Source organism: Salvelinus fontinalis, chromosome 40 (genome assembly GCF_029448725.1).
Source record: "Salvelinus fontinalis isolate EN_2023a chromosome 40, ASM2944872v1, whole genome shotgun sequence".
Lineage (NCBI taxonomy): Eukaryota > Metazoa > Chordata > Actinopteri > Salmoniformes > Salmonidae > Salvelinus > Salvelinus fontinalis.
Genome location: NC_074704.1, coordinates 21,678,864 through 21,691,224, shown reverse-complemented (window position 1 = coordinate 21,691,224; position 12,361 = coordinate 21,678,864). Strand labels below are relative to the sequence as shown.

General features: G+C 42.5%; 1 protein-coding gene across 1 annotated transcript; it reads right to left on the bottom strand.

The window, feature by feature from the left end:
* Positions 1-5,467: 5,467 nt before the first annotated feature.
* Positions 5,468-11,674, bottom strand: LOC129839724 (E3 ubiquitin-protein ligase TRIM21-like). The gene is made up of 2 exons (XM_055907318.1): positions 11,523-11,674; positions 5,468-8,685 (listed from the first exon to the last, which is right to left on the bottom strand). Exon 2 carries the CDS (start codon positions 8,681-8,683, stop codon positions 7,007-7,009), a length of 1,677 nt encoding a protein of 558 aa, XP_055763293.1. The 5' UTR covers positions 8,684-8,685; positions 11,523-11,674; the 3' UTR covers positions 5,468-7,006.
* Positions 11,675-12,361: the final 687 nt, after the last annotated feature.

Sequence of the window (12,361 nt, the reverse complement as noted above, 5' to 3'; positions counted from 1 at the left end):
CTAATGGTGTATGACAGGGACAGATCCGTAATGCCACGTCTTATTGGGCCCGTCACATCTCTGCCAAGGGCACCCATGACGAGCTGCCATGTGAGATTGGCTCGGAAACAGCCAGAACATTCCCGGAAAGGAGAGGTTTATCCTCCTCACTATTGCTCAGCCTCGGTCCCAATTCTCCTCATGCACAGGTGCTGCGTTTAGTCACAGCAGCTTCATCACTGAGCAAGGATGAGCCGCCTCAATCTGTTGTTTCTGATGAAATCCTTGAGAGTCTAATGCAAATGTTGTTGGGCTCTCCTCTCCAGGCAAGCGTTTGCCATAGACACACTCTTTAATGTTAACCGGCTATGACAGCAGACATTCAGCCAGTGTTTACGACCTCTAGGAGACTGACGACCTCTAGGAGACTAATGACATTACATTTACATTTAAGTCATTTAGCAGACGCTCTTATCCAGAGCGACTTACATTTAACCTTTTTTATTTAACTAGGCAAGTTATTTAACTAGGCAAAATGACCTCTAGGAGACTGACGACATGGGAAAGAGAAGGACAGACGTGTTATAGGAATAACCATTCATTGGACAACAGATACTGCCAAAATTGATTATTTGTTTGTCTGTTTTGACCCATAATTACACAGTCCCACGCTTTACTAAGTATCACAGTACGTGGCGGTGTGTGTTTTTGTACACCAGGAAAGGATTTGTTTAACATTCAACAGGACATCCTTGTAAGGGCCATTATGCAGTGAAATCATCTATATGGCAAGCAGTAGGAGTGCCCACTTACAGCATGGCTGTAAGAGCCCTCTTGTAGGTGTGAGTGTAGCAAGTCATCTCTGTGTAGGTGATATTGTGCAATTCGCCTTTTCATTGCTGACCCACCTTTTATTATACTCCACCTAGTCCAATAACAAACAGAACCCCAGTGCTGCTCAGCCTTACCTTTAAAAAACATGTTCATTCTCAAACCCAGATACACAACCACAACAACCCAACTCCTTGAAAATGCTGCTCATTTCTGCAGTCCGTGCCCTCTGACTCAGACAACAGAATCTTGGGCCGATCTCAACCACTGCTACAGTAACCTAGCTTATATGAATATCATTTTTCAGAGTCAAACTCCGACACACAAGACCCCAAAAATCAATTCCTCAGCGGAGTCCTTCTCTTCTTCTGCAGTGCCCCCCGATTCAGTTAACAGAACTTGGTCCAATCTCCACCAGTGTTTCAGTGACCTACATAAGATCCCAATTAACAACAAGAACAGCTAGGCTCTGACCCAGACACGCACATCTAATGTCTTTGTCACCCAACCCTTAACAGGTGCAGAATTCTAATTACATTTGCCTTATTAAGTGGGTTTGACAGATGGGTCACCTTCATCGCAGTTCACTTTGTGGTGGAGCTGAACCGTTATCATTCTAATGTGTGTGGAATTATTAGTAATTGGTGCACTGCTATTTAGCTCTATCATTACTGCAAACAACCGCATCTAGGACATTCTACTGTATAGTGTGGGCACATTGTGCATTGATACGTCCGGTTCAGTAGGAGGCGTTGTTATGTTAAATTATGGGTTAAGTTACATGAGGTGTGGACAGAGTAGTCATATATACTCTTGAGCCTGGCACAAAGCCACATTAGGCCTGAGTCAATAACCTGCATATTTATTTTCTTTCAAATACTTGAGGCATGATTGATTTAGCTAACATTCAGTGTGTCAGGTGGGCAGTTTTGCACTTTTGGAACTATTCCTATTGGTTCCATTGTGCCGGGAAGGCTAAAATGCACCTCAAGTATTTGAAATAGCAAATGTACATTTGACCCAGGTTTGTACTACCTGCATATGACCTGACATTATCATGTTTACGAAAAAGAGCTCAGAATCTACATTAAATAAATCACTTAGGCCTATGCATTTCATCACAAAATGTGTTCGAATAGTCTGCCTGAATTACTGGATGTGAAAAGGTGTTTGCTGGAACACCTACCTGCCTGTGGTTCCTGTCAGACCAGATCAGATTAGTTCAATTAACAATGCCAGGAATGCTGTTCCTCACACTCCTTTGGCGTTTTCTATTGCAGCCATTGATCCAGCATACAGAGACTGATCAACACACACAGTTTAGGGAAGTACTTGTTCTTTATTTTCACATAATAAATTAGAGTAAGTTGTAATCATACATTTATACCAGGCGATTAGCTACTATACAGTGGTATACAGTACTTAAGTAAAAATACTTTAAAGTACTACTTAAATAGTTTTTGGGGGTATCTGTACTTAACTTTACTATTTCTATTTCTAACTTTTACTTTGACAACTTTTACTTTTACTACATTCCTAAAGAAAATAATTAACTTTTTACTTCATACATTTTCCTTGACACCCAAAAGTACTTGTTACATTTTGAATGCTTAGCAGGACAGGAAAATGGTCCAATTTATACATTTATCAAGAGTACGTCACCCTGGTCATCCCTACTGCATCTGATCTGGCAGACTCACTAAATTTGAAATATTTGAAATTATTTATACTTTTACTTTTGATACTTAAGTATATTTATAACCAAATACTTTTGGACTTTTACTCAAGTAGTATTTAACTTGGTGACTTTCACTTTTACTTGAGTCATTTTCTATTAAGGTATCTTTACTTTTACTCAAGTACGACAATTGGGCACTTTTTCCACCTCTGAGTATTCAGTGCATTCGGAAAGTATTCAGACCCCTTTACTTTTTCCACATGTTGTTACGTTACAGCCTTATTCTAAAATTGATTAAATTTATTTTTTTCCCTCATCAATCTAACCCACATATGTCAGAGTCAAGGCCCGCGGGCCACATCCGGCCCGCGAGAAGGTTTTTTACGGCCCCTGGGATGATCTTGATTTATTATTAGAACCGGCCCGCAGACCGCAGCAAGCCGGCAGCCCGCAGATCTTTTACACGCACCAATACTACATTTCCCACAATGCAACGGTGACGCACCGAGCAGTAGGCTGCTTCATTTCAATATTTATTGGCACAGCAGTCGTCAGCATCACAGTAAAATTAACTTTCAGATACCCATCAAAAATGGCAAAACGGAAGGTGGACACTGAGAACGGGGGGTTTCAAACAAGGTGGGAGTCGGAGTATATGTTCACGGAGGTAGCTGGAAAACCTGTGTGTCTTCTGTGTGGAGAAAGTGTGGCGGTACTGAAAGAGTATAATCTGAGACGACATTATGAAACGAAACACGCGGACAAAAACAAGAATATGGACATGGAACAAAGGCTACAAAAGGCAGAGGAATTAAAACGAGGCCTCAAATCTCGACAGGCTCTGTTCAAAAAAGCCAAATCACAAGGCCAGGCTGCTGTCAAGGCCAGTTTTATTTTGGCAGAAGAGATCGCTAAATCAGCCCGGCCATTTACGGAGGGGGATTTCATCAAAAACTGCATGATTAAAGTTTGTGACGAAGTTTGCCCAGAAAAAAGGCAACTCTTTTTAAATGTGAGTCTGAGCAGAAACACCATTGCCGAGAGAGTAGACCAGTTGTCCATCAATCTAAAAGAGCAGCTTGTGAAAAAGGGAAAAGATTTCATTGCATATTCCTTGGCTGTGGATGAGAGCACCGACATTTCTGACATTGCCCAGTTGTCAATTTTCATCCGCGGAGTGGACTCCAGCCTAAGCGTGACAGAGGAGTTTTTGGCTTTACGTCCTATGCATGGCACAACTACGGGGCATGATTTGTATGAAGAGGTGTCAAGATGTGTAAATGAGATGGAGCTGCCTTGGGAAAAACTCGTGGGTTTGACAACCGACGGAGCACCTGCGATGTGTGGACACAGGAGCGGACTGGTGGCGAAGATACAGGAAAAGATGCAAGAGGAAAACGCGACAGGTGAGCTGACAGCTTATCATTGTATCATACACCAGGAAGCGTTGTGCGGTAAAGCCTTGAAAATGGAGCATGTAATGAGCATCATCACGCGCACAGTTAACTTTATCAGAGCCAAAGGTTTGAATCACCGCCAGTTCAAGGCATTTCTGACGGAGTTAGAAACGGAGCATGGTGATTTGCCTTATCACACAGAGGTGCGATGGCTAAGCCAGGGAAAGGTGCTTCAAAGATGTTTCGAGCTTCGTGAGGAGATTTGTCTGTTCTTGGACAGCAAAGGGAAAGACACAACACAACTCCGAGACGAAATGTTTCTGTGTGAAATGGCTTTTCTGTGTGACATTACGAGTCATCTGAATGCAATGAACTTGCAGCTGCAGGGTCGGGATCATGTCATCTCTGATATGTACAGTACAGTGAAGGCATTTAAAACCAAACTGACTCTGTGGGAGACGCAGATGCGGAAAGAAAATTTGAGCCACTTTCCCAGCTGCCAGACCATGAAAGAGAAGCTCTCTACCAGTGCGTTCCCAAGCGCACAGTTGGCTGATAAAATAGGTATGCTTGCCGCTGACTTTCGACGCCGATTTGCTGACTTTGAAGCACAAAAAAGCAGGTTGGAACTGCTCGGTAACCCATTTGCTGTTGACGTGGAAAGCTCACCACCAAACCTCCAAATGGAGTTGATTGACCTCCAATGCAATGATGCACTGAGGGCAAAATATGCGGCAGTGGGTGCTGCGGAGTTCGCCCGTTTCCTCCCCGACACAATGCCCCAGCTGCGCATCCAGGCTGCTCAAACGTGGTCTATGTTTGGCAGCACATACCTGTGTGAACAACTGTTTTCTTTGATGAACCTGAACAAAACATCACACAGAAGTCGACTTACTGTTGAACACCTCCACTCAATTCTGAGGATTTCCTCAGCTCAGAGCCTTACCCCGAACATTGATGAACTTGTGGAAAAGATGGGACACCACCAAGTATCACCCTCAACCTCAAACAAGTGAACATTACTGTGCAATCACATATTTAGAGTTTTTACTCAGTTCAAGTTTAAAAGTTCAAGTTTAATATTTGTTTTCACTGCATGTTACTTCTCCTTAAACAAAGTGTTGTTTTTGATTAATAGATTTTTGCACTTTATTTTATTGTATTTCAATCCAATTATATTTTAAAAATATTTCAGTTGAGTGGATGATAGAAAATTGCTATTATTGTTTTTTTCTTTGAAGTAAATTTAGCCCACTTTTGCTAAAATAGAAAATATAGGCTACTGATGGTGCCTTGAATACCGGTTTCTTTCATTTAATGTTCATGTTATGGGGATTTTTATATAAAGGAAATTTGTCTTTTGTGTCTGTTGAAAATTAAAGATTACTGACAGAGCCATAAGAAAATATTGCTTTATTTATCTGATCATATTGGAATATATTTGTTAGGTTTTCAGTAGGTTCAATTAGGTTCACTAGACTATATGCGTCATTTAAAAAATTTTCAATGAACATTCGAACAGTCCGGCCCTCGGCTTGTAGCTAAATTTTTTATTTGGCCCTCCGTCCATTTGACTTTGACACCCCTGATCTAACCCATAATGACAAAGCAAAAATATATTATTTTGAAATGTTTGCAAATGTAAAAACAAAACAAAATTTGAAATATCCAATTTACATAAGTATTCAGACCCTTTACTCAGTACTTTGTTGAAGCACATTTGTCAGCGATTACAGCTTCGAGTCTGACGCCACAAGCTTGGCACACCTGTATTTGAGGAGTTTCTCCCATTCTCCTCTGCAGATCCTCTCAAGCTCTGTCAGGTTGGATGGGGAGCCTCGCTGCACAGCTATTTTCAGGTCTCTAGAGATGTTCGATCTGGTTCAGGTCCGGGCTCTGGCTGTGCCACTCAAAGACATTCATCGACTTATCCTGAAGCCACTCCTGTGTTGTCTTGGCTGTGTCCTTAGGGTCGTTGTCCTGTTGGAAGGTGAACCTTCACCCCAGTCTGAGGTCCTGAGCACTCAAGAGCAGGTTTTCATCCACAATCTCTTTGTACTTTGCTCTGTACATCTTTTCCTCGATCCTGACTAGTCTCCCAGTCCCTGCCGCTGGAAAACACCCCCACATCAGGATGCTGCCACCACCATGCTTCACCGTAGGGATGGTGCCAGGTTTCCTCAGATGTGACTCTTGACATTCAGGCCAAAGAGTTCAATCTTGGTTTCATCAGACCAGAGAATCTTGTTTCTCATGATCTGAGAGTCTTTAGGTGTCTTTTGGCAAACTCCAAGCAGGATTTCATGTCCCTTTTACTGAGGAGTGGCTTCCGTCTGGCCACTCTATCATAAATGCCTGATTGGTGGATTGCTGTAGAGATGGTTGTCCTTCTGGAAGTTTCTCCCATCTCCACAGAGGAACTCTGGAGCTCTGTCAGAGTGACCAACAGGTTCCTGGTCACCTCCCTGACCAAGGCTCTTCTCCCACGATTGCTCAGTTTGGCCGGGCAGCCAGCTCTTGGAAAAGTCTTAGTGGTTCCAAACTTCTTCCATTTAAGAATGATGGAGGCCACTGTCTTCTTGGGAACCTTCAATGCTATAGAAATGTTTTGGTACACTTCCCCAGATCTGTGCCTCAACTCAATTCTGTCTCGGAGCTCTTTGGACAATTATTTTAACCTCATGGCTTGGTTTCTGCTCTGACATGCACTGTCAACTGCGAGACCTTATATAGACAGGTGTGTGCCTTTTTCAAATCATGTCCAATCAATTGAATTCACCACAGGTGGACTCCAATCAAGTTGTAGAAACATTTCAAGGATGATCAATGGTAACAGGATGGACCTGAGTTCAATTTAGAATCTCAAACCTGTTTTTTGCTTTGTCATTATGGAGTATTGTGTGTAGATTGATGAGGTTAATAAAAAAAAAAATCTATTTTAGAATAAATCTGTAACGTAACAAAATGCGGAAAGGGTCAAGGGGTCTGAATACTTTTCGAATGCACTGTATATTAGAATACACAAAATGCACAGGAACGAAGAACAATATTACTAAATCTATGCATCTTCATCCTAATAGGAAGAAAACAAAGCAACACATGTTTTTAATGACAAACATCCCTAATGTAGCACTGGGCCAGTCATCTGACTGACAGGAGAGATGACCAGAGGGGCTATGTTTTTTTCACCATCAGGATACCCACAGTGGAAGTATGGATAGAGTTTCTCTGTGAATTTGTGGCCAGTGAAAGAGCAGATGTGAGATCTGGCAGTGGCATCCACATCATAAATGGAGACCCGACCCTCCTCATAATCCACAAACACCCCCACCGTCTGGGGCTTCTTTTTCAGGCTCAGCTGTACTTTGGGGTCATTAGCCTCATAGTAATTATTTGTACTCAGCCCCAAAGTCCACACTCCATCCTCATGGCTCAGTGGTAACCACTCCTGCCTATTGATGGATTCTGTGGCCACTCCTACATCCCATTCAGTCTTGCCCTTCACCTGTACCTCATAGTAAGATTTCCCTGAGGAGAAGCCCTCCTTCCCCAGGACACTGTATATATAAGTAAACCTCTTTGGGTTATTTGAGAGATTCTGTGATTGGTCCCCACACCTCACTTGTTTCCCATCCACGGACAGGATTAGTTCAGGATATGCTGTATCAGGGTCCAGAGTCACATTCACTGCATACTGCGGAATCTCCATCTCAGCGTCACACAACTTCTTCAGCTCATTCTCCATCTCATTATGAAATCTCTTTACCTCACTCGTCAGTTTGTCTTCCAGCTGAGATACAGCTCTCTTCATGTACCCCATGTGCAGGTGGCTTTCAACACTGATCTCCGACCAGTCCTTGGCCTTTACAGGGAGACACCAGGATGGGGAGCTCTGGAGGAGTTGGAGATGGTCCTTGGTGTGTGTCAGCTGCCCCAGCTCAGAGCTAATCCTCTTCAGCTCAGTGATTTCTTGCTCCAGTTCTTTAATGATACCTTCAGCCCACTGCTCTGTAGCTTCTTGCTTCTGCTCAGTCACACAAATGAGCTCAGCCTTACATTTATCAATAGAGTGAACTAGAGCGGTGAAGATCTGTACTTTGTCAGACATCTCCCTCTCGGTGTGTTTTTTGCTGAGATCTACTGAGTGTTTGATCTCCTTAACCTTCTGCAGTCGCTCCTGAATCATCTGCTTCACTTGTGCCTCTGTCTTCCCAAGCTGAGACTTCCTTTGGTCACATTCTTCTTCCAGAGGTACGCTGTTGTGAGCCTTGTGGTCAGTCTCAGAGCAGAACTGACACACACATGTCTGGTCAGTCCTACAGAACAGCTCGAGGAGTTTGTTGTGCTTCTTACATACCCTGTCTTCAAGGTTCTTTACAGGGTCGATCAGTTGGTGTCTCTTCAGGGCTGGGGCTATGTGATGAGGCTCCAGATGAGACTCACAGTACGAGGTCAGACAAACCAGGCAGGACTTCAGAGCCTTGCGCTTCCTGCCAGTGCAGACATCACAGACCACTTCTCCAGGCTCTGTAGCGAAATCCTCTCTGTCTTTCACCTTCAATCCCTTAAAAAGTTCTGCGACTCCTCTGAGTGTTCTGTTGACATTCGGTTCAGGTCTTATGAGGAATATCTGCTTACAGAGGGGACACTGGAACAGGCCCGTGCTATCCCAGTACCCTTTGATACAGGCCTTGCAGAAGTTGTGTCCACATGGGATGGAGACTGGGTCAGTGAACACATCCAGACAGATAGAGCACTGGAACTGCTCTTCAGACAGGAGACTGCTGGGGGATGCCATATCTGGAACACATAATGAATATAAACTAGAAAGAACCCCCAAAACATAGGCTAAATCAGTTATTGGAATGAGTCAACTTCAATATCGTTGCTTACTGAACATACAGTGCCTCCAGAAAGTTTTCCTAACTCTTGACTTATTCCACATGTTGTTATGTTACGGCCTGACTTAAAACATGCATAAAATATATTTGTTTCTCACTCATCTACACACAATACCCCATAATGACCAAGTGAAAACATGTTTTTAGACATTCTAGAAAATGTATTGAAAATGAAAATACACAATTATCACACCCCTGAGTCAATACATGTTAGAATCACCTTTGGCAGCGATTACAGCTGTGAGTCTTTCTAGGTATGTCACTAAGAGGTTTGCACACCCGGATTGTACAATATCGGCACATTATTATTATAAAAATTCTTCAAGCTCTATCAAGTTGGTTGTTGATCAATGCTATACAGCCATTTTCAAGTCTTGCCATATATGTGACTCACCACCTGGATTCGGTCTTATGCAGCAAAATTTGAAATGGCGTTTTTTACATTGGATAAAAGTAGAGACTCAGAGCTACAAAATGGTATATGCATTGTTGAGGAACAAAGGGAAAGTAATTCTGCTTTGAAAGTTGATGAACTTGAAACTCACTTTTGAGAAAATGTTTTGGTATCTAGTGAAGCGCTCCTCTTTGTCTACACCCATTTAGCATCGTTCACACCCTCTTAAGCTTTACCCCCACCCCTCTCGTTTCACCCTCAGAGCGCACACTTGACGCTCTGGCCGATGATTTGTTTACCTATGGATAACATGAAAACAGCCTAACCAGCTCTGCTGGCAACAATTTCATTACGCTTTTTTGCAGACGTTTACTGACACCGGCCATATTCAACGCGTGTTGTATATTTTAGCTTAAGACATGCAGCTAGCTAGCTAGGTAAACAATGAACCAAGCTAGGTAAAAAACGGGTAAGATCACACAAGTGAATGTAACGTTAGCTAACGAGCCAGCCAGCTAACGTTTGCTAGTTAAACAACAATGAACATCATGTCATTACTACCCTGCATGAATATGCTGGGAGCTAACCATCCAGGTTCAATGTTAACTAGCTAACATTAGGCTCTAACAAGCAAAGCAAACAGCTGTGGGATACGAATAATAACGTCAGCTAGGGAGCCAGCCAGCTAACATTAGCTGTACACTTTAGCTTGAAATGAAACCACTTTCTGTCAAAATTAGAAACGTGTACTATCTGAAAATGTAGCTAGCTAACGCTAGACTATCATACCTGTATACATCATCATGCATGATGGATGCGTCTCCCTGTCACGGATGCAATGCCACAGTTGCCCTGTGTCATGGCATATTATTTTCAAGCCAATTTAAGTCAAAACTATAACTAGGCCACTCAGGAACATTCAATGTCATCTTGGTAACGAACTCCGGTGTGTTTTAGGTTATTGTCCTGCTGAAAGGTGAATTTGTCTCCCAGTGTTTGTTGGAAAACCGACTGAACCAGGTTTTTGTCTAGGCTTTTGCATGTGCTTAGCTCTATTATGTTTATTTTTATCCCCAAAAAACTCCCCAGTCCCTTGCCGATGACAAGCATACACATAACATGATGCAGCCATCACCATGCTTGAAAATGTGTGGTACTCAGTGATGTGTTGTGTTGGATTTGCCCCAAACATAACACTTTGTATTCAGGACATAAAGTTAATTTCTACGCCAATTTATTTGCAGTTTTACTTTAGTGCATTATTGCAAACAGGATGCATGTTTTGGAATATTTGTATTCTGTACAGGTGGCGCAGTGGTCTAAGACACTGCATCTCAGTACAAGATGCTTCACTGCACTACCTGGTTTAAATCCAGGCTGCATCAGATCTGGCTGTGATTGGGAGTCTCATAGGGTGGCACACAATTGGCCCAGCGTCGTCCAGGTTTAGCCGTGGTAGGCCGTCATTGTAAATAACAATTTGTTCTTAACAGACTTGCCAAGTTAAATGAAGGTAAAAATAAATGAATTGCTTCTTTTCACTCTGTCATTTTCACTCTGTCACTTTTCACTCTGTCGTTTTCTCCTATCACAGCCATTAAACTCTGTGTTTAAAAGTCATCATTGGCCTCATGTTGAAATCCCTGAGTGGTTTCATTCCTCTCCGGCAACTGTGTTAGTTAGGAAGAATACCTGTATCTTTCTAGTGACTGGGTGTATTGATACACCATCCAAAGTGTAATTAGTAACTTCACCGTGCTCAAAGGGATATTCAATGTCTGTTTTTTTACCCATCTACCAATATGTACCCTTCTTTGCGAGGCATTGGAAAACCTCCCTGGTCTTTGTGGTTGAATCTATGCTTGAAATTCACTGCAGGAGTGAGTGACCTTACAGATACAGTAATTGTGTGTGTGAGGTACAGAGACATTTATTATTGCACACAGAGTGAGTCCATGTCCTTTATTATGTGACTTGTTAAGCACATGTTTTCTCCTGAAATGATGTAGGCTTTCCATAACAAAGGGGTTGAATACAAGACATGTCAGCTTTTCATATGTAATTGATTTGTAAAAAAAAATCTAAAAGCATACACTTCTGTCTGCAGCACAACTTAAAAGTCAAGGGGTGTGAATACTTTCTGAAGGGACTGTATATAGAGTAGTAATAACTGTACATTCATTCCGATTTAGAGTAGTTAGTCACATTGAGCTGATGTGGTACATATTGAAACGGTAGGGTATGTTTCCGCATTTTGTGTACAAATTTGTTTTTTTGCCTAAAGACAAACAAGTAAAAACAGGTTTGGAAACAGAAAGGGCTGTGATTATCTCTTTACTCACCTTCGCTTGTGTGTATGAATGTGTCTGTGTGGACACTGCTCTCTCCGCCACTCTGTCCTAGTAGTGCAGCTGTGTAGGAAACCTCTGAAGATGAGACAAAATGAGACAAGATGTGTTACATTCCACTTCTATCAACTCTCTGAACTTCCGTACCGTCAGTCGAGTGACAGAATACCTGCATTGCAATGCTTTACTGTAAGTCTGTATTTCCTGCTAGCGAAGGTAACCATTCATAGATCACGCCCTTATGTAATTTCAATCAAATCAAACTTTATTAGTCACATGCGCCAAATACAACAGGTGTAGACCTCACAGTGAAATGCTTACTTACGAGCCCCGAACCAACAATGCCGTTTCAAAAAATACGGACAAGAATAAGAGATAAACTTAACAAGTAATTAAAGAGCAGCAGTAAAATAACAATAGTGAGACTATATACAGAGGGCTACCAGTACAGAGTCAATGTGCGGGGGCACCGGTTATTTGAGTGGGTAGAATTATTGAAGTGACTATGCATAGAGACTAGCAGTGGTGTAAAGATGAGGAGGGGGGGAAATGCAAATAGTCTGGGTAGCCATTTGATTAGATGTTAAGGAGTCTTATGGCTTGGGAGTAGAAGTTGTTTAGAAGTCTCTTGGACCTAGACTTGGCGATCCGGTACCGCTTGCCGTGCGGTAGCAGAGAGAACAGTCTATGACTAGGGTGGCTGGAGTCTTTGACAATTTTTAGGGCCTTCCTTTGACACCGCCTGGTATAGAGGTTCGCACTACCCTCTGTAGTGCCTTGCGGTCAGAGGCCGAGAAGTTTCCATACTAGGCAGTGATGCAACCAGTCAGGAT